Source organism: Lynx rufus, unplaced genomic scaffold (genome assembly GCF_022079265.1).
Source record: "Lynx rufus isolate CCGP_SWC_20201006 ecotype Redwood Valley unplaced genomic scaffold, mLynRuf1.p SCAF_7, whole genome shotgun sequence".
Classification (NCBI taxonomy): domain Eukaryota; kingdom Metazoa; phylum Chordata; class Mammalia; order Carnivora; family Felidae; genus Lynx; species Lynx rufus.
In genome coordinates, this window is record NW_025814889.1 from 94,604,450 (window position 1) to 94,630,935 (window position 26,486).

The window sequence follows — 26,486 nt, forward strand, 5'->3', positions numbered from 1 at the left end:
ATTCCATTTTATCTTCTGACCTTACCTATATACTTCTTTGAATCATTTAACTTTTCACTGTCTACTTAGAGTTAATGAATTAATATTGTACCACTTTAAATAAAATGTAGAAACCTTCAACTGTATAATTCTATTTTACCCCCGACTCCCTTCCTCTATGGTATAGTTATCATAAGTGTTACACTTTCATACATTATAAATGCTACAAGATAATGTCATAATTTTGGCTTTAAATAGTCCTATGTATTTTAAAGAAACTGAGAAAAAATGATTTTTTATTTAGATATATATATTTTTTTATTCTCTACATTCCTTCCTAAAGTTTCAAGTTTCCATCTGATATCATTTTCCTTTAGCCTTAAATAATGTCTTTAACATTTCTTATTGTGCATGCCTATTCATGGTTTTACTTAAAATTTTTTTTAATCTGAAAATGTCTTTATTTTGCTTTTATTCTTGAAGGATATTTTCATCGTATTTGAAATTCTAGATTGTCAGTTTTGATTTTCTCCAGCACTTTAAAGATACTGTTGTACTGTCTTCTTGTCTCTGGAGATTTTGATGAGAAGTCATTGGTCATTTGAATCACTGTTACTCTACATGTAATATGTTTTTTTCTGGTTACTTTTGAAAGTTTCTCTTTATTTTTGCTTTACACTGATTTGACTCTGATGACCTATGTGTGGTTTTCTCTATATCTTGCTTAGGATTTGTCGATCTTCTTGAACCTATAAATTTATGTCCTTTGCAAAATTTGGGAAGGTTTTGGTCACTATATCTTTAATTATTTTTCTGTTATGTCCTCTCCATGGTTCATGAATCTTTTTCTCTCCCTCTTTTTAAATTCATTTCTCCCTCTCTGTTCTTTAGGTTGGATCATCCCTGTTGATTTTCTTCAACTTATTCTGCTACACCACCTAGGGTTTTTTTCATTTTCTATTTTTATTTTCATTTCTAAATTTTTTCAATTCTAGAATTTCCATTTAGTTCTTTTTTTAGTTTCTATTTATTGGCTAAGATTTTGTATTTTTTATTCTTTACAAACACATTATCCTCTCCTCCATTAGGCTTAGTTGTTTTTTTTTTTTAATTTTTTTTTTCAACGTTTATTTATTTTTGGGACAGAGAGAGACAGAGCATGAACAGGGGAGGGGCAGAGAGAGAGGGAGACACAGAATCGGAAACAAGCTACAGGCTCCAGGCTCCGAGCCATCAGCCCAGAGCCCGACGCGGGGCTCGAACTCACGGACCGCGAGATCGTGACCTGGCTGAAGTCGGACGCCTAACCGACTGCGCCACCCAGGCGCCCCTAGGCTTAGTTGTAACAGCTGTTTTTATAATAGCTGCTGCTAAAATCTGGATTTGTGTGCTAATCCAATATCTGAATCATCTCTGGGTTGGTGTCTTATAATTGTTCTTTTCCTCAAGGCTAGGCCATATTTTCCTGGTTCTTTGTTTGTTGAGTAATTCTTAATTGCATTCTGGAAATTGTGAATGTCTGGCTTTTTTTTTTTTTCCTTTTTACATTCCTCTAAAAAGTATATATACTTTTGCTTTCCAAGCGGTTACTTTCTTTAAACTCAAATATAAACTCTGTCTCCTGTGCAGCAGCTCAAATATTTGTTCAGTTATTTTTTTTTTGTCTTGTTTTGTTTTTTTTTTTTGGTTGGACTGTGTATAGTCAGCCCCATACATTGATGGCTCAGGAGTCAGCCAGACATTTGGCCAGAGTTTTTATACAGAATCTAGGGTTTCTCCTCTCTGAATCTCTTTTCCCCAAGATTTCCCTTTCACTTTAAGCAGCTGTTTGCCCCCAACTCTGTTCTCTGGTTCTTTAGGTCAGAAAGTTTGTGTGTTTCTATCAGAGTTTTAGCTGTTCTGTGATTCTGCCGTCAACTGGGCCGGAGGCTAAAAGCTGTAAATAAGTGATTTACCTTATGCTATTTCCTTCATCCAAGTTTCAGTGTCCCTCCAGAATCTTCTTGCTTTTGACCACTTTCCAGTGTTTTCAGGCAGATTATTTTTTGTTTTGTTTTGTTTTGTGTTGTTGTTGTTGTTTTAAATTTTTCAGAGTTCACAGTTTTTATTTATGGAAAGGTCAGGTCTGGTAGGAGCTTACCAGTCATATGAGAAGCAGAAGAGCTTTTTGTGGATTTTTTTTTTTTTTTGCATCCCTTCTTTATCTATTTGCTTGTTCTTTGTGTTTAATGTTAACGGTTTCTGGAAATGTCTAGTCCTTCATCTTTTGTTCCCGTTTAAGACGTTCTGTTTGCAAACCATTATTTTCAAAGGATGCGTTTCATCATAGAGTGATCAAGCGGGGATTGGCTATGTTGGGGGCGGGTAACTTCAAAATATCCTTTTTTCCCTTGAGGTCATTCAACTTTTCTGGGGAACAATCTTTCAATTTCCTACGGTAGGAAATCTGCTCGGATGCCTACAAAGTCAAGTTGAAGAAGGCTCTCAGGGTTCGGTATTTAGACTTTTAATGAATCCTTCCATTTTTAGCTCAGTAGTTTTACGATCTCCCTGGATCTGTTTCTTCAGAGAGTAAAACTTTCCAACTTGCGTTGCAGTGATGGAGGTAGTTGTCTGGCTATACAGGTTGGGAAAGCTACTCTTAGGATCCAACCATTCTTTAAACAAGGTTTCAATCAATTCTTTTGTTTTCAGCTCCACCTTCAGCCTGAACTCAGAGGTTCCTGGTGACTCCAATGTCTTGGGCTTTTCTGAAGTTGTATTAAAATTGGATAACTTCTTGTTGGCTCCTATGTCCCTTCTGCCATCCCCAGGCAGTCTTGTTTTTGCCTTTTCCATTTTACTAATTCAAGTTACCACCCATCCTACTTCAGTGTGCCACAATGTTATTAAAATATAGTCTTGTTGTACACTCTCTCTGCACATGTACTCTATGTCCTTTTGTGTTTATGCCTCTTTATTCCTTTACTTTCATTTTTGGTGGCATTTTTGGAGGAAGGTGGTGTTTTTGGAGGAAGGTTTTCTGTTACTCATAAAGAGCGAATAAATTATGAAAGACTAATTTGAGGAGAAAGCCTAACTTTTCTTTTTTTTAATGTTTATTTATTTTGAGAGAGAGAGAGAGAGAGAGAGAGAGAGAGAGAGAGAGTGCAATCAGGGGCGGGGGCAGAGAGAGAATCCCAAGCAGGCTCTGTGCTGTCAGTGTAGAGCCCAATGTGGGGCTCAGTCTTAGAAACCGTGAGATCATGACTTGAGCTGAAATTAAGAGTCAGACGCTTAACCAACTGAGCCACTCAGGTGACCCGAAAACCTAACTTTTCTAATAAATAATAAAAACAGACTTTTCATTGTATGAGGTTGAAATCTTAATCAACCAAGGAAAACACGATAGCTTACTCTTCCAGCAGGAGAATCAAGTAGAGGGTGGTAGTGCTTATGAATGACTTAGAATCATGGAGTTTCTGAGCCATAAGGGACTTGTAGGTTTTTTGGAACAGAAGATTTCACACTTTTTTAGTGGTGGTACTCATTTTTTTCTTAAATGAAATTTTACTTGCACCTCAATATATAAAACAAAAAGTTATGATTTTTTCCCCCAGGCATTTAAATTTTTTCTTTTGTAAAACCACTGAGCTCATTCCAATCTCTTTGGGATTTCCCAGAGCACAGATGGAAAACCATTGCTTTAGTGGTGACATTTCACAGTGCTTTAGCCTAAACAGTGTGCTCAACCTTCTCTCTGGTATAAGAGCTTCAAGAACGTTAAGAAGCCAACAATACGGTTAATTAAACTGTATTGAGCATGCACTACATTTGGGGGTAATTATGTTATGGGTTTTACACATAGTATCTCATTTAATTCTCAACAGTGGTATGAGGAAGGCATGATGATTATTTCCACATGGTAGGTGAGGAAACGGAGACTAAGGTCTTGTTCATGAACACACAGCTAGGAAGTGGAAGAGCTGGGACCCAAACCCAGGTCTGTCTGACTCAAAGCCCATTTACTTAACACATGACACCAGGCGTGGCCTGGTGGGCTTTGGTCCCCATGGTGCACTGTGTGTTGTACCCAGCGGTGCCTCCCATTTGTGGCCAGGGTATAATGACCGCACAGGTTACAACAAAAAGCAATGCATGTCTCTAATCCTCAGGCAAGGGCAGCTTCCGGATACTCCACCGTATTCTGCGTCAGACTCCTGTTCTCCTCCGCAGATCAAAGGTGAGTGCCATCTGCCTCGCGCACGCCTTGCAGCGTCCCTCTTCTTGGACTCTGGGTGGTCAGAAAGAGAGCTCTTCTCACCTGTGTGTTCCCCCAGGTGCATGCTGCCCAGCGGTGAGACCTGCAGCCGGGAGGACTCCGGCTACTTTTCTCCACTCCGCGGCTGCACCTGACTCGCTGCCTGCGCAGCTGCCGCAGAGCTCGCGTGAAACGAGCAACTCTGCTTGCACCCACAGCGGCGTCCACAACTGCTATCCAGGCTCCGGTCATCTTACGACCCCCCCGGACCATTGCGTGTCCTGCCGTCCGGGGATAAGCCGTTCTTACCATCAGCAGCCTCTGTGCCACAGCCCTGGGTAAAGGCAAGATATTTAGTTATGAAAGACCTCAGAGCAGCCAGCACCCCCCGCAGTGCCGGTGAAGAATGAACAGTGGCGTTCTCTCTCCAGGAGATGGCGGTGTTGAGACATATATCAGACACGGCAAGGCCCCAGCGCTCTCGGCTTTAGGCCGTCTTTTAACTAACAACCCGCTAAACCCAAAGTCCTCGTTCGATGGAAAGTGAAAATGTCAGAAATAGAGAGAGACATTCTGAGTGATGGAGAAAGCACTATTTACATTTGCAGTCTCAGCTAGAATACGCAAGTAATTTGTGAATTACTTAACACATAGAGTCCTCAGATAAATATTAAGCACGAACTAATATGCGTTTTAATTTTCTCTCTTTTCCTTCTTCTCCTCCTTTTTTTCTTGCATTCTTCTGAATCTACAGAATGGCAAGGAGAGTAGAGGTCATCAAAAATTGTAGTGAAATTCCATGTGAAAAAAAATGTCAGGTGTAAAATGGATACATATTTTATATACTTATATTTATAAGTATACTATAACACTATCTTGTCTATACTGTATTTATATATAAGTTCATATACTATATTTTAACTTCTCTGTCTCAATATCTTCTCTGCCTTTGGAAACATTGGCAGTTTATTTTTCAGGTAGGTGAGTCTCCGATCCATTGGATATTGGGAAACTAAGTTTCAGACTCGCGGGTTTCTGGAACAGAAGCGTGTTCTTTCCACTCATGCACAACCTAGTGCTGCACACCAGTAGGGCTCAAGGAATCTTAGCTAACTGGAATTAGTCTTAAGAAGTCTGAGAGAAGACACCTGGGAAATTGAATCTGCTTTAATGTAACATGGAGAGCACAAACTCCTGACCTGCATTTTGGGTTCTTGATTTTAGAGCCTCGTTGCCACCAACCAAGAAGAGGAAGTGCACACAGGCGCTGGAGGACTCCGGGGACCATCAAGTGTGGGCCCACCGCTCCAGACCAAGTGAGCCAACCTGGGGCCCATCTCTGCTTTCGCCATTAAGACCGGGATTTTGACCAGTCTTGCAGTAGCCCTACAGGATAATTTTCTCTCTCATAGAAGGGCAAGGATAGGAGTTTCTTTCTTTCCTTTTGACATACAGTTTCGTGCAGTCTTCGGTGGGGTCATGTAGGTCCTTCTCTCCTAGGAAGAGGTGCCATTGTCTCTCTCTTTGGTGGAGATGAAATGCCGGTCCTTTCAATTTTAGGGGCAAGGTTCTGATTCAGTAGGCTTGAGGTGGGGTCTGAGATTCTGCCGTCCGAACAGGCTTTCAGTGTTGCCTGCTCATGGAGGGTACTCTGAGAAGCAGACTTGGGAAGATTTCTCCAGTGGGGCAGGAAGGTAGAGAGCTGAGCTCCTCTAGCATCTGCTTCAGGTTAGCGGCTCCCAAGTAGGTCTTTGAAATTTTGTAAGATCATTTGCGAAGTCTTTCAGCAGACTCATATGATGCCCAAGTGGTGACACTACCTTATTTTTTGCCTTCTACAATATGTGACACATCGTGTTTCAAGCTTAGAGACCTTTTCAAGTTATGAACAAATTGGGGATTTGGAGTCTGAAGGCTTGAGCTTTCAGAAGAGATGCTATGGCACTTATCGGGTGAAAGGAAAATGCTCCATGCCAATTCTGTTAGCCCCTGTAAATAATCAGATGTAGGCAATGTGAATAGAACCCTGGATTCAGGGTACATCTCTTTTATCCCCACATGCAACAGCTTGATGGGAAGGTCAAGATTTCTGTCTTCCAGCTCTCCCTCCCGTTATTGTCCCCCAATTCCAGAGGTTTATACTGCCCTGAAAGGTGATGTGGTGGCTTCCTCACCTGCTTGAGTTGCTGCCTTTGTCTTTCACAGCCTTATGACAAGTGCTGGTCCTCTGTGCCCATGGAGCCTGCTGGTGCTTTCAGGGATGGCTGGCCTCCGCTCCAGCATGGGCTGGAGGGTCCTTCAGCCAAGGCCCACACGGGGCCATTCCCTGGGAGTGCTGTGGCAGAACTGTGCTGGGTATTGGGCCCTTGCATGAACCAAACCTGTCACTGCCTTTTCTTTCACATGTATCCACTCTGGCCAGCAGGGTGCTTGGTTTTTCTTATTCAACGCTTGAGACACAAAAGGCTAAAGTCTCCTTTCTGGATAATATAGAGTTCACCATCCACCTTCCTGTGCAAAGCTTACTCTAATTTCTTCAAGAGTCCTTGCATCTAGCCTGCAACCCCTTTGTGATCCTCAAACATAAAAGGCTGAGTGAATTTCTAGCCAGACGAGGGAACCATCTGTTCACTTCCACAGATGCACCAGCTCACTGAGAGGACTGGGCAAGCCACCCAAACCTCCCCAGCGTTTCCTCATCAAACCAGATTGCTGCTCAAATCATCCTGGCTGTCTCAGAGTTAAGCCTCATCCTGTGATGATTTTCTGCTGCCTGTCTCTGGAGAGGCCATTGATTTTTCACCATCTCCAGAGAAAATCATAGAAGAGTAACTGAAATGTCTCAACAGATAGGAAATCTTGAATCCCGTGTTTAAGTCCTATTCCAACAAAGGTCACTGAAAAGCTGACTAAAGATAATTGGCCCCAGACAACTGGGCCAGAATGTAAATGAACAGGTGCCCAGGGCTGGAAAAAAAAAAAAAAAAGACAAAAATCCAAATGCCATGTTTTCCTTACAGCTTATATTTTTAGCAGAAGTTTTCTAGTAGAGAACTCATAGTTGATGTGGCAGAGGCCGAGGGTGCTTACAAAGTTCCTGGGGAAATGGTACAAGGGCAGAGGAAGAAGGAGCTTATGCGAGTCTTATTAGGCAGGAATTTTGATGGGAATAGATGTTCTAAATCAATCAGTAAGGCTTTTCTAGTGACAGTCTCCTGAGCGGTTTATTTTGCCCAAGGGGTTCCAAGATCCCCATTTATAGGCCTCACGGTGTAGACTCACTGGTTTGCTGTGGGCAGATGTGAAATGTTGCTTAGAGAGAAAGCAGCTGGGGGATAGGCTCTTGCTAGCTGGTTCCAGCCTCACATGGCCTAGATCCCAAATATGAGGGGGTTCTGCTTCCATCTGATCTGAACCCCAACTATGAGAGGATTCATTGACTCACGTAGTTTGGACCTCAAATACAAAAGGACTTTTGAGCCCCAGAGTTATGGCCTTTGGCTCCCAGTGAGAGGTGCACTGGCTGGATTCACACTGTAGAATCAGAAAAAGTATCTGTCTCGTCTCCTCAGCAGTTGGGGACTTTCTGAGCCTGACTTCTTGATTGCCAAATGAGAATTATAATTTCTACTTCACCCATTTCTAAGATTTTTTTAAGTAATGTAGAAAAGAATATTTTGAAAGGCATTAAAATGCAAATATGAGTTTTTCCAAAAGGGTTGGGACTTGGGCAGTTTGCTGCCTTCGCACTTCTATTTCTCTTCTGCTACATTTTCTCGAGAAATCCTCGCTGTAGCATGAAAAGAAGAGGGTGGTTTGAATCCTGTCTCTTCCACTTACCAGCTGTGACTCTGGGCGAGTTATTTCAGGTCTTTGAACCCCAGTTTCTGCATTTGTTAAATGAGATTAGGAATCCTTACTTCAGTTTGGCCGCACCTCCTAAAGCATATCCTGTGACCCAGTAATTCCACTGCCAGGACTGTGTCTAACAGGAATGTGTACATATGCCCACAAAAAGACATTCACAAAAAAATACCCACAGCGGCATTACTTATAATAACCACAAACTGAAAATAACCCAAATGGCTGTCAAGGGCAGGATAAATTGTGGTATAGTCATACAGGAGAGTACTTACTCTACAGGCATGGGAATAAACAAAACGCCTGCCATTTGCAACAATATGTGTATGAGTGAATCTCATAAACATGATATTGGGCAAAAGAAGCCAACACGCAGGAATATGTACCATATTATTCCATTTCTATGAACTCCTCTATGGTATTAGGTATCGGACTAGTGATTTGTCTTGGGTAGGGGAAAGTAGTAACTGCAAGGGGGCATGAAGGTGTCTTCTAGAGTCCTGGACGTGTCCTATTTCCGGGCCTACTGATAGTTACCCGGTATAATTCACTTTATTAGAAAGTATCAAATTGTGTACTAATGGTCTGTGTATTCTTCTTTATGTATATTAGACTTCAAAGAAGAAAGGTTATTGAAGAAAAGGCGTTCTTACTTTGAAGACTGGGTGAGAAACTATGTCAAGTGTCTTGGTACAGACAGGACACAGGAGTAGTAGACATTATTATTAGTGTGAATAATAGTAAGTCCCAGTATTGGGCTCAGGCTTGTGCCTGGCATTTCAGTGTGGGCCTGGGGTCCCTGGATGTCACCAGCGGATGGCCAGCTCCCAGGGAAGCCATGACTGTGTTGGTGTTGTTGGAGTGACTGCCCCTTAGCTTTGCTGCTATAATGGGAAAAGGCAGGAACTGCTGTTATCCTTGACCTGGCCACCATGCCTGAGTGGGAAAGGGCCCACATTAGCTGATATTCACTCAGGCACTCGGTGTTAGTTATTTCACGTCGGATAGAATTAACACAGAGGCCAAGAATGAAGTATTCCTCAAGGCTTCTTGGGAATAACTGAGTCATCTGAGCCAAAACAAGTGCAGGTGGTGACGACAGTGCCACTAACATTCACCAAAAGCGCCATAGTTTACATCCTTGCTAGCGACAGGCCCTGTGCTCAGCACCTACAGTCATAACTCATTGCATTATGAGTGAATCTCATAACACAGTGAGCCCGGGAGGTTTCATACTGTTGCCTCCATTTTGTAGATGAAGAAACTGAAGCTCAGAGAGCTGAACCCATTTTCCTAGATTGTACAGCTATGAAATGTACAGTTGTGCCTCAAGCCCAGGCCCATCTCATTTCAGACTCCAAGCTCCTGAACTTCCTTTACCCTCTGTCCCTTGTAGGACAGAGGAAGGAAAGAAGGAAGAACTGGTTTCTCCTCTTCTCTGAATTTGGTATAAGCAGGAGAACTGTGGAAGGTTTTTGTCCGATTGTTTTAAAAAGTTTTTAGGTCTGGTAACTTTTGGAGGAGTGATGGCATGAGGAGGTCCTTGCATTGCTGACCCCCTGTAGTCTTAGCCGAGGTGGCAGGGGTCGGGGGTGGGGGGAAGGTTTTCATGATTCTGAGAAATCTTTTCAAAATGGTTGGTCACAAAAACTGGAAAAAAAAAAAAAGAATGTTTTGCTTAGGTGACGTGTTGATAGGGACACCCCAAGAAAACACGTTTTGTATGACATTTGAGATCAAAGACAACCTGAAGCAGTGTGTTGTTTATTTATGTGAGCAAGTCTGCAGTGCAAGTATAAAGAAAGAAAGGTAGGTAGGTGAGTGAAAGAAAACCCTGCATTTTCTAAGCTCTGGGCTAAGTGCACGCTCCCCAGGAGCCCATGTTGTGTCTCTCTGTTGTTGCTTACAGCCTGCACCTGATCTTATGAACGCCCACTATTTCCCTTTCACTCCTGATGTCAGGCATGAGTGATAGTAGGGGAGTTAAAAGAAAAACAGAAAACGTACCAATATAATTTACATAAAAAGTATCCGAGGTTGAACCACACGGTCTGGAAGCATACTCAAATTAAGACAAACAATTTACAAGGATTATGCAAAAATAGTAGCTCGGGTATGTGAAATTGCTGTTATTTTAACACACAAAAGTGGCAATTTCATATAGTCAATACTACATACGGTATTTTGTTACTTTATCTTGGCATTAGCTTCTGAGTGCACTTGTACTATGATATTCTCTCTGCTTGATGTTGCAAGATGGGCAAGACATCTGTTTTAATTTCTATTGTGCAGTTGAGGGAAGTAAGACACTAAGTGAATAAATAGCTCCTCTAAGCTCAGAAAGCTAGTGCCACAAGGGACCCGTAACAGAGTAGAATGTATGGGTTGCAATTAACAAAAACAAAGAAACAAAGGACAAAACCCCCACACCTCAAACTGCCTTAAGGAAAAAACAAACCAAAAAACAAAACTGGAGGATTTATTGGCTCCTATAACTCAAGAGTTGAGAATTGGATCCCAGAACTCAAATCACGCCATCAAAACTGGGCGCCCTTCATTCTCAACTCTGTGTTCTGCTGCTGTGGGGCTTCATTCCTAAACATTCCCAAAATGGTGCCAGCAGCTCTTGGGGTTATATCTCAGAGGTTTAAAGCTCATGGAAAAGAGTCGGCATCTTTGAACCCCTGTCCGCTGAAGTGCAGAAGTGCACTGTGCTTGGATAGGATTGGGCCATGAGTCTACCTGATGGAATTACTGATGCAAGTAGTGAATGTTGTGTTTTAACTGATGCGGTCTGGGTCCCCATACCCTTCTCTGACTGGGAGTAGGCTTCCCTGGAACCACGTTGGCTGGAATGTGGCTATGCAGGAAGTAGGGTAGACAGATACTGAGGGCAAAATATCCAGCAAGTACCATTGCATCTTAGGGATCACTGACCCCAAATTGCTCTTTTTGCAGATGAGGAAACAAGGCTAGCCACACATCTCCTGCCTCCCAACACTTGTTACTTCCCACGTGCTCACTCTACCTCATCCATGGCCAGTTCATTGGCTCCCTGCAGCTGTCTGTGAATCTAGGAAAAACAGCCTTGGAGGAAGGATCTAACATGCCGATTTCTTTGCAGTGACAAATAGGAGTCACAGCAGTGAAGTGCAAGACTACGACGGTGAGGGACAGAACATGATGCCTGTGGACCAGTGTTCTCCTACTCTGAAGTGGCAGCCGTATCAAAGTGTTCCTTGGCACAGTTTGTTGAATGGTCATTACGAGAAACTGTAAGTGGCCCAGGGATGCCTGGTGCTGTGCTGGAGAGTGAGGGAAGGAAGGCAGTGCTACTCTTTGGGACTAAATCCATGTATTTGGGCTTTGATGCCACTCCTGATTGAATAGGATGGGCCAATGAGAAAGCGTGCTTTACTCCTTATGTTTTGCATTCCAACTAGGGAATAGTTGAGACGTGGATTTCTGGCTGTTAGGACTCCAAAGTTAAAATTCTAACTCATTATAATTTGCCCACTAAATGATGGAGGGAGAGCGAATCTTTCTGAGATCAATACCCAGTTCACCTAAATGCTGGAAAATGGAGATTTCCCAAATCAGTAACATTTAACCCTGCAGTTAATTTAACATTCCATAAAATACTGTTTTAGGGGGCCACATTAAATTGCTAGCTGGTGACACCCCTACTTCCCCAATATTTATGCTGTGAATCAGTATTGTCAAGTTCATTGGCAACATCTACTGAAGCAGTCACAGTTGGTGGTGGCTTTGTAGTAAGAGACTGAAAGTAAAACATAGAAAATATCTTTAAACCGGAAAAATTTTCATCCTAATCTTGTGACATTATAGTTTCAAGAAATAAATGTGAACGTACATATTATTACTCTTAAACATCCTCTGAGCCTTCTCTTTATTCCTGAGGATATGTTACCCACTTAAGTCTTCTAGAATTTTTAAGATTAAAAACGCCTTCTTGAAAAACCTAAAACAATGTTAATGGATAAAGAATAAGGTTTTCAAGTAATACATATAACATGAAATAAGAAATGTTGGTCTACAAATGAGGGCCTTCGTGGTATTTTCCAAATTCAAATATAGCTTATTTAAGAGCAAAACTTATCACTAGGACTTTCATGTTGGGTGAACTAGAAGGAAGAGATCTTTTCCTTCAAGCAAATTCTAAGGACTTAAACAGACTTTGGGAGTTGGTATGTTGAATGGGAGGCAGAAAGAAGCAAATTGCTAATTGTATCATTGAACTGTCATAACCTTTGTCTTTGCCACTGAGTGCAATTAGAAAAAGAAAGGAAGGGTCCATAGGTCTTGGTTTTGAGTCTTAGTCCGCATTTAGTTATCCTTCGGGGAGTATTTCATAGGCTTTCCTAAATATGAGTACCAAGGTATGAAACCTCAACTTCTTGAGGTAACTTCTCTTTCTTCTCACTTGAGTAGATTTTTTTTTTTAAGTTTATTTGAATAGCCAATCTAAACTCCACTGATCTGGAAAAAAAGGAGAACATGGATGGTATCAGCTCAAAGGTATAGAGGCAGATGTATTTTGAATGCTTAGAAATAATAATTCACTTTTCTTAAGTGCAAGAAAAGGACAATATTAATCTACATTAGAATTCAGGTCATCTTAATTCCACTACTCATATCATTGAGACAGAATATCACTTGTCTCAGATTATTATGTCTGATTTGGTACAAAAATATTGTTTCCTTAAGTTTTCCTGAAAGCACTAAAGTTAGGGGATTGAAAATTTATCAAAAACTTTTTTCTGAGTGATATTTAAAACTTGTGTCACCAGAGCTTTTTAAAAGCCAGTTTAGTTGACTTTATGTATATCTTTTGATACCAAAATCAGAATCACTATTTTTAGGTAAATAAATTTCTATAGCCAGAGATTGGTGTTTAAGATTCACAGGAATCTTCAACATTGTGATTGTTGGTTGATTCAGTTTCTGCTTCTAGCAATCTTTAAATTTCAGGCTAATGCTCATATCTGAGCTACAAACCTTACCTTCTTCGGAGTTTTTGATAGTGAAACATGGAAGATCACAAAAAGATATTTTACAAAAAGGTATTTCCTATTTTCTCAACCAAGACCGTTCTTATTACCCTCTGCAGTAAAATCTATACAATTCAATTCATCTAGCCTTTAGATGAGCAAATTAGAAGATTAGTTCTAGAAACCTGAGTCAATATGAAGTTCCCAGATGGCATAAGACATGTGGTCTTTATCAAATCCTTCATTCAGTGACTGTTCCCGAATTTGCTGCTGGCAGCCGCATGACTGTGGAGACTTTGACATGTCAGCTACTTGGAGGTGATCAATGGCCCAGTGACTTGACCCATTGGGAAGGAGCTTAACTTGCAAAGAACAGGAACACTCTTTTCCCAAGAGACTCATCCATATTTTCTGTCTCTGGAGTTAAAGGAAAATTTAGAAATTCAGTGTTGTTCATTATACTGGCAGCCATCCAAACTGAGATCCCGGGAAGCAGAGAACCACATACATAGCCGCAGAGAGCCGGCAGAGCTCTAAGTCCTGCTCGCCTCTGCTTGTGGTCCTGGGAAGGAGCTTCTTACCTGAGGGAAACCCCACATTTAGGAATCTTGATGAATTACAAATCATGTTCCGTATCTACAATATGTATGGGAAAAACTCGCAAAAAAGTTTTCACCTTTTATATTCTCTTCTCTATTCATTAAGGATGTTTTATTTTCCTTAACATTGGAAGTAGTTAATTAAACATGTCATACACATAGCATTGATATTGAACGTAATTTTATGGGGCAAATAAAACAAGAGTCTGATTAGCCACCGCACCACTTCTGTTCCCGGCGAAAGTAACCAGCATAGTAGGTTTTCAGCGCTATTACCAGAGCAGGAGGCTAAGAAGGAAATGACTAAACTCTGGTGAAAACAGGTTTTCGATCAGTGTTCTGACTGACTCTGGTTAATGTGGTTTAAAGCTATTCCTAGTAATTCTGACCAGTCTGCCTTTTTCTTATGACCACCAACAGGCTGAATCTGAGGCATTCACTCATCTGAGGGAGTATTTGAGTGTGGTGTTGCTGATGACATTTAGAGGCTTTTTTTTTTTTTAAGGTGGAAAAAGATGAATTTTATCCCAGATATTTCACAAGTCTGAGTAATGTGGTGATTTCTCAACTTCTGGACTACGTCTTTCTATTGTGTGGTGGGGTCAAATTAGAATTCTGGAAAGCACAAAGGGAAAAGGCAGGCCAAGGCGACAGTGCTTCCATTTGGCAAGAATTGTGCTTCTTCCTTGTGAGAAGATAAAATGCTGTGAGAAAGCCATCTGTGTTTTGAAATAGCATTTTCACTTCCTCAGCAAAAATTCACCAAATGGATTCAATATAGCAAAAATCACTTTCTACAATATATTTTCTTGAAATGTTTATACAATTGATATTGTTAGTGAGAGAAAATGTGTGGATAATGTTTGTTAAACTGGTTTCTTGATTCCTCTTTCCATAGACCCGATGTAGGTTATCGAGTTATCACAGACAAAGGATTTAATTTTTCACCAGCAGATGAAGCTTTTGTTTGCCAAAAGAAAAACCATTTTCAGATAACCATCCATATCCAAGTTTGGGGAAGTCCAAAATTTGTCCAAACCCAAATGGGCCTAAAGCCAATAGAAATGTTTTACTTGAAAGCTTTTGGGGTTAAGGTAAGTTTTGTATTTAGCTTGGTTTAATTAAGCTAACTTTTATTAAGTGTTCCTGTTATCTGTTGCTGCCTAACAAACTGTCCCCCAAACTTAGCAACCTAAAATAATAACAGCCATCTATTTGGGTCACGAATGTGCAGGCCAGTTAGGGGTTGGCTCCAGCAGTTCATGCCTGTTCAGGAGTCCTCAGCTAGGCCTGGATCCAGTGTCAAGATGGCTCATTTATATGTCTGTCAAGTTTGGACTGGCCGTTGGCCAGGAGCTCAAATGAGACTGTGGCTGGGAGGCCTTGGCTTTTCTTCACACAGACCTCTCTGTGGGATAGGTTGTGCTTCCTCACAGCATGGCGGATGGGTTCTAAGAGTAAACGTTCCAAGACATAGGAGGCAGAAGCTGCTAATTTCTGAAGTCTGAAACTGGCTCAGAACCTGGGACAGCATCACTTCAAACCACATTTTGATAGTTTTCAGTATATAAATCTTGCACTCCTTTGACTAAATGTAATTATTTTATTCTTTTTGATGCTGGTGCATTTTCAAATGCAATAGATTCACAGTTTTCACCAAATTCTCAAATAGGTCCCTGACTTAAAAAACCAAGGAACTGTTAGTTTGGTCAATGTACCCTTTTTTCCAGTTTAACAGAGGAGAGACTGAGTAAAGTTACACAATTCATTCAAGATAAGTGGATGAGAGAGTTGACTTTAGAGTGCAGGTAGGATGATTTCTGAGTGGTCAACAACTCTTTCTTAACTTGTGACCTCAGATCCAGCTTCTCAGGGGGAAAAACATCCATTATCTGCATATTTTGTTCTGATTATTAACCTGAGCTTAGCACTGAGTCTCCCAAAATGAGGCTTGACTGCTGAACACATCAGCTGCTCTTGCTCCAAACTGAGTTGCTTGCTCCAAACCAAACCCAGAGTAAATACAGATAACAAACAAACAAACAGCAACAAAACATATTTTTCTGATCATGGAAGTAATGTGAATCCATTGTGAAAATTTTGGAATGCAAAAGAAAACTATAAAGAAAGAAAATTCATTCATATTTGGGACCCACCATTTGTTAGTCTAATTTTTCTGTTATTAAAATTAATTTCGGGGTGCCTGGGTGGCTCAGTCAGTTGAGTGTCTGACTCTCTATTTTGACTCAGATCATGATCCGAGAGTCGTGGGATCGAGCCCTGCGTTGGGATTCTAACTGGGCGGACAGCCTGCTTAAGATTCTCCATCCTCATCCCCCTCCTCCTCCTCCTCCTCCTCCTCTGTCCCTCCCCCTGGCTCTCTCTCTCTCACTAATAAAAAGTTTTTAAAATTCATTTCATATTGTTAATAGCATATTATGAAAATAACATGTGATATTAAAGATTCTATAAGGTATTATTTACAAAGATGATACAGTTTCTATTGTATAAATGTATCATATTCCTGCATTATTATAAGTTTTGCTTGTTTTCAATTTTTTATTGTTAGTTAAACTTCAGTAAACACTCACGTATACCTGTCTTTGCATGAGGATACATTCCAGAAGAATTTATACATCAAAGGACAGATGTTATTAAAGCTCTTGATGTAGATTGCCCAATTGCTTTTCAGAAAAATTGTTATTATGCTAATACCCACAAGCCATATATGACGGGGCAGATCTCACTACCCCCATGCCACTCTTCATTAAGAGCAAGAAGAGTTTTGTAACAAGTACTGAAAAAATACCATTCTCTGTATTTTATTTATTTTTATTGTTTATTGTTATTTCTTCTTATTCAAATGCAAGCTCTTCAAGGGCTGGGATCTCTCTTAATTTTGTCCACTGCTCATCTTCAATGCCTCGGGCAATGCCTGGTGCATAGCAGGGGCTCCTACATGAATGAATAAATGAATGAACGAATGCAGGTATCTATGGAATGAATGGATCAATGAACGAATGAATGCTTGCATCCTTTGAGCTGCCTCGCTGCTGTGTTTTGCTCCTGGTGTTTTAATCACCTACTAGCTCAGACTATAATCACCGCTCACCTGAAGTTTTCTGTTGTCTTGTGTTTTCATTGTTTAGTTTTACAGATAATTGTTTCTTTTCTCCCCAATAGCATACTGCTTAAGGTTGGGGCCATTGTCTTATATGTCTTTTCAGTGACTTGTTCCTCCTACCCAGTGCCTATCATGATGCCTTGGAAAAGTTTTAAAGCACTTGAATGTTGTTTACTAATGAACATTTTTATTATTAAGTTTATGTAGTCAGTAACTAATTTACTTTTTGTTGTTCCAAACAGGTAGAAGCCACCAGTCAAATAATTGCTATTGAACAATCCCAAGCAGATAGAAGCAAAAAGATTTTCAATCCTGTTAAGTAAGATTTCTTTTCTGAATTCCTTTGTGAATGCTATGGTAAAAAGACCCATTGCCCAATATATTTTGTTTATTAAAAATGAATTCCACCGACCATGCGATTTCTCTTACATGTGGAATCTAAAAAACAAAACAAATGAACAAACAAACAAACAAACAGAAAGCAGAAACAGACCTATGAATACAGAGAGCAAACTGATGGTTGCCAGAGGGGAGGGTTTGGGGCATGGTCAAAATGGGTGAAGGGAAGTAGGAGATACAGACTTCCAGTTATAGAATGAGTAAGTCCCAGGAATGAAAGATACAGCACAAGGAATATAGTCAGTGTTATTGTGATAGCATTGTGTGGTAGCTACAGATGTGGTGAGCATAGCCCAAGTAGAGAGATGTCAAATCACTATGTTGTACACCTGAAACAAACGTAACATTATTTATCAACTATATGTGAATTAAAAAAAGTGATAAAAAATAAAATGAATCCCACCGCAGAAACTACATTGGTAATAAGATGTTAATATTATGAACACATGCGTATCAACAGAAATAAAATAGGTAAAATGCATTGAAATAATTTCAAACAAACTCTTGTAAAAAGCTTCATTTTTAAGTCATTATTTTCATAACCATTTATTACTGACACCTTTGCTAACTACCTGGGTGCCTTGACATAGGTTATGATGAGACCTTTCTTTTAAGTTACGCTGTGCTTACAATTCATTTTTTGTTATTTTTCAAAGCTATGTTGATAGATTGCCTAATGGGTTCCAAAATAGAAAGAGCACAGCCCTGGGATTATCCCAAGCAATATGGCAGCCCAAAGTGAGCATTCAGCCTGTGGAATGACTTGGAGTGTGATTTGCTTTTCGACTATTTGGCTGGGACGTAGTTGAGATACCCCAGTGTTCTGACCCTGAGGCAATCCCACTCCGGGTGGCACAAATATGGTCCTACCGCCCGGAGAGACCAGGCAGGAGCTTGGCCTGACGCTCCGGTGGGAGCCATGTGTACAAACACAGCAGTAAAGTCGCCTGGTGCATCTGGTTCTCCCTCTCCCGCCTGGGCAGTCTGGGTGTGGTCTTCCTTAGGGGCCAGGCCCAGAGAGGGCAAATACGTGAAGGGGATACAAAGGAGTTCGCGAGGAACCTAGAGAAATTGCTTATCAGGAGGCAGTTCTAGCAGCAGTGGCAGAGGCACAAATGAAATGTCTTTTCTCCCCATTGTGGAGTTAAAAGAACCCATATGTGGTATGGGGAGCATACTGCCCTTATGGGTCAGAAACTCCAGGCTCGAGCTTCTGCTGAATGAGCATATCTTACCTTTCAAGAATTATTCCCTGGCAGCCTTTCCAGGCCATGTTGTGGAGAGTTTATTAAAAATCAGCAACTGGAATAAACTGTCCTCTGCAGTGTGATGGGAATGGGGGACTGAACATACTTGAGACTCTCAGGATGAGTTAGGTATGATCGAGGAGTCTACGTTCTCTCACAGTCTCTCGGTATTTCTGCTGTTTGTTTTAGAATCGACCTGCTGGCCGACCAGGTCACCAAAATTACATTGGGCCGCTTACACTTCAGTGAAACTACAGCAAATAACATGAGGAAGAAGGGAAAACCAAATCCTGACCAGAGGTACTGGCATCCGTGTGTATGCCCCACGGTGGCCGGGTACTCGATCTGACTGGCCAGTGCCCTCCAGAGGCCCCTCTGGTCCTCTTGGTGCTGCCAGCCTGCCACCCAGGCTGCCCTTGGCCACTTCCCCCTTCTTGAACTCTTCCTGTTTCTTAACACGTCTCATTTACCCTTACTGTCTTTCCATGCTCATCCCCCACAGTGCCTACTCTCCTGCCCAACCTCAAATCTGCGTGCCTTGACTCCCTCCACGATTCTCTAGAATGACCACATGCTTATGCCTCACTGCTGTCCAAGGGTTGAGGACCAACTGCCCTGCTGAAACCTGTGTGCTGGTCACTAGTGTAAAGCCCCGATTCCTGGAGTTCTGCTATAGCCTCTTTTTGATTAAAAAAGGAAAGGAACTCAGATCAATGATTTACACCTGTGGTTCTCATAGTGTGGCCCCAGACTGGCAGAGATGGTGTCACCAGGATGCTTGTTAGAAGTGTGATCTCTCACCAAAGATCTACAGAATCGAAAGCTCTGGAGCGGGGCCCAATAATTTGTATTTTAACAAATCCTCCAGGTGACTTTGATGCATACTCAAATTTGGAATCACTGGTTTTAGAACATACGTTTTGGAGTTGGAAAAAATTGAGTTTAAAATTTGAAGCCGCCGTTTACTAGCTGGGTGACCTTGAGCATGTGACTTAACCCTCTGAGACTCATTTTCCCATTCTCTAAAATGGGGACAATGTTCATATCCTACTCCAATGGGGTTGTTTTGGGGTTCTAAATGAAATACTATAGATAACCTGCTTAGCCCAGTGTATGACACATTTTGAGGACTCAGATGATAGCTAATAATTATAATGAAAATAACAATTATTACTATGACTGTTTTACTTTAGAGATAGGGGACAACTCCTATTCTCTAAGGATTAGAGAATCTGTAGAGTTGCAGAGGAAGTTGGCAAGGTTTTCTCATGTGGTTCTTAAAACTAAAGCTACTCTCATAGGGATAGTTTTGTTTTGGTTTCAAAAAAATGAGCTGATGTTAAAAATGCCTCATCAGTGTTACATATGAAGAAGCTATTAAAATAACCTTGATGAAAATTCATTGGGAGCAATTGGAGGGAAGGGTCCAGGTTTTTGACTAAGTCACGACATGGGGGTATGTAGCATACAGGGCCAAGAGCAGATGGGGTGGGAAGGGCCCGGTGTGGTTGGGCAAACCCTGCTGTGATAGGGTAGGTGGCTTGGGCAGCTCTCGGTAAGGGGACCTCTAAGATGGCTGCCTGTTGTGCATTTGTTTGTGAGCAGCGCTGTGCTGTGGGAATTGCGGAACAGCTCGCAAATACCTCAGACTGGGCAGAGGGTAGACCCAGACCAGTACCGAGTGAATCCACTGCTATTTCCTCTCACAGGAGGGACAGCTGCAAGCAGAGTAGAAAATCTTTAAATGTGCAAAGCTGCCGAGATAAATTCACCATTGATGAACTGTTGTGTGGCATTTGATCGCACAAATTATGTGTCTGTTTCCTTACGCGTTGGCCTTGATCTGCTGTTTTTGACTTAGGTACTTCATGTTGGTGGTTGGACTGTATGCTGCTAACCAAGACCAGTTCTATCTATTGTCTGCCCACATCTCTGAACGGATCATTGTAAGGGTAAGGTTCAGCTCTTTAATCTTTCCGGATCCCACCTGCTTTTCTCGGCTGAAGTGGAAGTTGCATTTTCATTGGCATGCTTGAAGTATGCAATTTCTCAACTGATGATAGTAATAGCAGATATTATTATTTTAGTTTTCACATAATGGTTCTCAACTAGGAGACCTTTTGTCCCCCAGAGGTCACTTGGCAATGTCTGCAAATATTTTTTGGTGGTCACAACGGGGGGGAGATGCTCCTGGCATCTCGTGGGTATAGGCCGGGGATGCTGCTCAATCCCTTACAATGCACAAGATAGCCCCCACGACGAAGAGCTACCCCTTCCAAAATGTCAGCAGTGCCGCAGCTGAGACACCCTGGTTTAAATGCTGTATTCCAGGCACTGAGCTGAATAATTTATATATGGCGTCATTTTACATTGGGCCACATTTACGTTACCTTCTTTACATGCAGAGGAGCTGAGGCTCAAGGAGGTGAGAAACTCATCATGATTGCACAGTTTGTGAAGGATGGAGCCCGGGTTACAACCTAGTTCTCTCTGATCCCAAAGCCCACAGGGTGGGGAGAGTAGTAAAGAAGGAATTTCATACCCAAAAATGATTGGTGACCCCAGGAACCATCTGGGCCGCTGCCTAGCACATAGTCATGGTTCAGCACATTTTGCTGAATGAATGATTGGTCACAGCTGTGGACAGGCATCTTGGCAGCCACAAAAGCGTAAAGCTGTTGGCAGCTGGAAATGCAGCTGTGTGAGGCCAGGCTGGCCACCGTTGAGAATACCAGGGGCATAAGGTAACAGGTCACCACGGGCCTGGCAGCCAGGGAGGAGCTAGCTGTCCTGTGACACAGGGAGGGCATGTGAAGTCCAACAGGAGAAATCGTCCAGTGTGGGCGTACGTGGCTGTGACTCTTAGGCCTGGGGACCAGATTGGCCTGTTTGGGGAAATGAGTCTTTCCTCTCTTGCCTCAAGCTGTTCTGAAACAAAGGGTCTTCTGTGTAATTCTTCCAATCAATTAAAAATAATAAGCTACTTATAAGTGGAAATCCTTAAACTGCATCTCAGACTTTTAATGGGGGGTGAAGTAATGATGGAAATGAGGTAAAACACTTGTGTTCAGATGTCCCAGAGTAAGGGCTGGACTATGTGCCTGCCGTTTTTGTGGAACCCGATCTAATCTGTGGCAAACAGGGTGCCACTGGAGCAAAAGCTGGTGGAGCCTTCTTCTTTGGTCATGGAGCAGGGGCAGTGGTTCCCCATCCTTCAGCGGGGGGTGGAAGGGTGGGGGGTGGTTCGGGTTCGGGGCCCAGGGCGTGATGTGATCTGGGATTGCTGTGCTGCACTAACAAGTGTGATTTAAAGTAAAGTCACTTATTGTTGCTGGTTTTTCATAGGGAGAATAAAGACAGATAATGCCATTCTTTTCAGAGTTAGCATAGATTAGATATTCTGAAAATGTTGCTTTGAGCTGGGAAACTCATGCTTGAGTCTGGCAGCCTGCTAGTCACCTGCACACCTTGAATAATTTACCTGGTGTCGGGTTTCTCCATTTCCTGCTGGCAGGTCTGTACTCCAGCAGAGTGGAGTACAATGGGGGGGGGGTGGGGGGGGTGAGAAGGGGGAGCACTCTACTGTCTGATGTTCTATTTCCAGAACTCTGTTAATTGGTGCTTGCTCGTATCCAAAACACAATTATCATTTAACTCATGATGGTAACTTTGAGAAGGTGTTTCTGCAATTCATATTTGTTATAAATACTAAAAAACATTAAATTATACTTAGTGAAGATTGGGTGCCATGTTATTCACTAAATTTTTATTTTTAAAAAGTGATTCCATTCCAGATTTGATTGCTTTCTTCCAGCCATAATTGTTGGTTAAAGAGAATGCCCTATTTTAGAAGTGTGCTGGGCAACACAAGGGTTATCCTAACAACAATGAGAAGAAGAATGGTGATAGGGAAAACCATTCTGCCCCTCCCCCAAACTGGAAATATCTTAGTGATACTATTTTATTCTGACCCCAAATGCAGAAGTGAAAATGCATGCACTTTTGAATCTGCTTAATTGTTTAACGTTGAAACCAACCAAGAGAAAAAAACTGAATTTCAGAAATGATGATATGTTTGGGGCACCTGGGTGGCTCCGTTGGTTGAACGTCTGACTCTTGATCTCAGCTCAGGTCTTGATCTCGGGGTCATGAGTTCAAGCCCCACATTGGGCTCCATGCTGGGTGTGAAGCCTACTTATAAAAGAAGAAAGGAAAAAGAAAAATGAAAAAAAAAAAAAAAGAACTGGTGATATGTTTGAATCAGTGAGTTTTCAAAATGTCCACAGAAAACATTTCCTGCCCCTAAGTTTCTAGAGAGCTCTATATAGGTATATGCCTTGGATATATATAGTTAGTTAGTTAGTTAGTTAGTTAGTTAGTTAGTTAGTTAGTTTGTTAGTTAGTTAGTTAGACAGAGCACAGACCAGCTTACATTCTCCAAAAAAGCCAGAGGTGCCCTCCTAGGTTATGGCCTGGGTCTGTTAGTTTGAGCGCCAGAGTAAAGAAAGAAAAAATTGACAACTGAAGATGTTACAAGAGCAGACTACGTTATATGGAGAACTGAAAACTGCACGGAGCAAATGCAGGTTCATTTCGAAGCCTAAGAATCATTCTTCCCAATAGCAGAGATTAACATAAAGGGCAAATGTATGAGGCTTGGACTAGATGAGTTTCAGGCCCCCAAGAGGGGTTCAAGAGACCACAACTGTTAGAATTCTCCTTGGAGAGAGAATGGTGGGCCAGACCCAGTAATTGTTCATTTGGATTGTCAATCAGAACAGCTTTAGAAATATCTTATGGTCCTGTAGTGTAAATTGACCAATTTCATGGAAATTAAGCTTTACTACAAAGACAGGTTTATTTCCCAGGTCTTTGTTTTTGGGAGCATTCTGCAGTGGAGTTCCTTCACATTCTCTTGTTAATGACTAGGTTTTCATTCAGCTCCACTTTCCTTCTAAAACATGTGATTAAACCTGGTTTGGAGTGCTGTGTTGTAAGCAGGAGGGATGATTACTTTTGTCTGCCCTTCAAAGGCGCACTGGGGTTTCCTAGTTTTGAAAACTAATCATTATTCCAGTTTCTTTTCCAGAAGAATATAAATGGGCACGTCCCCAAGAAGTCCCCCTTTACTGCCCTGCAAACTGCACTGCCCTAAGATGGAAAACTGACAAACAGGGGCAGGGAGAACAAAAGAAATAGTGCAGCTGCAGGGATGGAGAGGGATGGGCGTAGAGTAGGGCATCTTCATTGCTACCAGCTCTCACCCTTTTCCACAAAACCCCCTTCCCTCCCCTAACACACACACACACACACACACACACACACACACACACCTCTTCTGGAGTTCAGATGAATTTTTTATTTACCCAGAGGAATCAGTGTGTGGAGCAGTGTCCATTTCACCCTGTAGTTGGGATTCAACTTGCTGGTTAACTATGGAAGAGATAACTCGACCAGGCGTGTATGGTACAAAGAATCTCCTGGAGAGTAGAACAGAGATACCTGGGTCCCACCTCCGCAGTTGTTGGTTTTTTTGAAATGTTTATTTATTAATTTTGAGGTGGGGGGCGGAGAACTTGAGCGGGGGAGGGGCAGAGAGAGAGAGAGAGAGAATCCCAGTCAGGCTCCGCTCTGTCAGCACAGACCCCAACATAGGACTCGAACTCATGAACTGTGAGATCATGACCTGAACTGAAAGCAAAAGTTGGACACTTACCCGACTGAGCCACCCAGGCACCTCCACAGTTTTTGATTCAGTAAGTTGAATGTACATTTCTGACAAGTTTCCAGGAGATGCCGATGCTGCTGCCTACTGACCTCCAGACCACACGTTGACTAACACTGGTAGGGAGCGTTTCTGGGCCCATTTTCCATAGCCCTTTCAAAAGATACAAAAATTGATTTGTTATTAACTGCCTTCCTCAACTCAGGCTCTCCTATTATGCTCTTTGGCTGCTGCTTTAGAAGCCCAAACAATGGAAAGCAAAGAAATTCCAGCTTTCCATTCCAAATTTAGAACAAACCTCAAATTACTGTTAATTGCTATTTCCTATTCCAAGCACCTGCAGAGGGCGCCATTTACATTTTACTCAGTGAATGGTGCTCCCTGGCAGAATTTCATTAACTTTGCCGCTGTGTTGCTGAGGAGAGCAGATTGAATGATTACAGACATATTTCAGAGACATTGCGGGTTCGGCTCCAGACGGAACCTTTTAGAGATGGCGGAGGGTCCTGCCTCAAAGTTCATGGCTGCTGACTGATCAAGGGGGTGGTTGCTGAAGGTTAGGGTGGCCCTGGCACTTTCTTAAAATAAGACAACAGTGAAGTTTGCCACATCAGTTGACTCTTCCTCTTATGAATAGTTCCTTATAGCATGTGATGCTGTTTGACAGCATTTTACCCACTATAGAACTTCTTTCAAAATTGGAATCAGTCCTCTGAAACCCTGTCGTTTTATCAAATAAGCTTATGTAATATTCTAAATCCTTCGTTGTCATTTCAACAATCTTCACAGCATCTTCACCTGGAGTAGATTCCACCTCAAGAGACAACTTTCTTTTCTCATGCATAAGAAGCAACTCTCATCAATGAAAGTTTTAGCATGAGATTTCAGCAATTCATCATATCTTCAGGCTGGATTTTTCATTCTGGCTCTCTTGCTCTTTCTACCACCTCCGCTAAAGCTGTGAGCCCCTCAAAGTCATCCATGAGGGTTGGAATCAACTTCTTCCAAACTCCTTTAATATGAATATTTCCACCTCTTCCAATGAATCAGGAACGTTCATAATGGCATCTGGAATGGTGACTCCTAGGGGCACCTTGCTGGCTCAGTCAGGAGAGCATGCGATTCTTGATCTTAGGGTTGTGACTTCCAGTCTCACATTAGACATGGAGTCTACTTAAAACAAAAATAAAAAGAAATATAGAATGGTGAATCTTTTACAGAAGGCTTTCAATTTACTTTGCCCAGATCCATCAGAGAAATCACTATCCATGCCAGCTGTAGCCTTCTGAAATATATTTCTTACATAATAAGACTTGAAAGTCAGAATTACTCCTTGACCCATGGGATGCAGAATGGATGTTGTGTTAGCAGGCATGAAAACAATGTTAATCTCATTGTATATCTCCATCAGAGCTCTTGGATGACCAGGTAAATTATCAATAAGCAGTCATACTTTCAAAGGAATCTTCTTTTCTGGGTGATCTCTACAGTGGGCTTAAAATATTCAGTAAACCATGTTGCAAACAGATATGCTGGCCTCTGGGTTTTGTTCCATTTGTAGAGCCCAGGCAGAGTAGATTTAGGGTAACTTTTAAAAATATATATGTTTTTAATGTTTATTTATTTTTGAGAGAGAAAGAGAGAGAGAGAGAGAGAGAGAGAGAACAAGGGGAGGGGTGGGGCAGGGAGAGAGAATGAAACAGAGAATCTGAAGCAGACTCTAGGCTCTGAGCTATCAGTGCAGAGCCTGATGCAGGGCTTGAACCCATGAACCGTGAGATCATGACCTGAGCCAAAGCTGGACACTTAACCGACTGAGCCACCTAGGCATCCCAACTTAGGGTAGCTTTTTAAGGGCCTGAAGCTTTTTGGAATGGTCAGTGAGCGCTGACTTCAATATAGAGTCAGCTTGTCCTTTGAAGTTTGGAAGCTAGGCATTGACTTCTCTGTAGCTACAAAAGTCCTAGATGGCATCTTCTTCCAATAGAAGACTGTTTCATCTACATTAAATATCTGTTGTTTAGTGAAGCCATCATCATTGATTGTTCAGATCTCCTGGAGAACTTGCTGCAGCTTCTATATCAGTACTTGCTGCTTCACCCTGCACTTTTATGTTATACATATGACTTTTCCCCTTAAACCCTAGCCAACCTCAGCTAGTCTCAGACTTTTCTTCTGCAGTCCCCTCACCTCTTTCAGCCTTCATGGAATTGAAAAGTTAGGGCCTCGCTCTGGATTAGGCTCTGGCTTAAGGAAACGTTGTGGTCGGTTTGATATTCTATCCAGACCTCTAAATCTTT

The 26,486-nt window shown here is 41.8% G+C and overlaps 1 protein-coding gene across 1 annotated transcript in view; it reads left to right on the forward strand.

Annotated features, from left to right (window-relative positions):
- Positions 1 to 26,486, forward strand: part of MYRFL (myelin regulatory factor like) — a 131,778-nt gene that overhangs the window by 52,316 nt on the left and 52,976 nt on the right. Inside the window, exons 3-10 of the mRNA XM_047066388.1 lie at positions 4,134 to 4,201; positions 4,299 to 4,557; positions 5,444 to 5,535; positions 11,205 to 11,355; positions 14,590 to 14,785; positions 17,058 to 17,134; positions 18,651 to 18,761; positions 20,323 to 20,413. Of these exons, the coding sequence (XP_046922344.1) occupies positions 4,134 to 4,201; positions 4,299 to 4,557; positions 5,444 to 5,535; positions 11,205 to 11,355; positions 14,590 to 14,785; positions 17,058 to 17,134; positions 18,651 to 18,761; positions 20,323 to 20,413 (1,045 nt within the window). The remainder of the gene's footprint in view (positions 1 to 4,133; positions 4,202 to 4,298; positions 4,558 to 5,443; positions 5,536 to 11,204; positions 11,356 to 14,589; positions 14,786 to 17,057; positions 17,135 to 18,650; positions 18,762 to 20,322; positions 20,414 to 26,486) is intronic.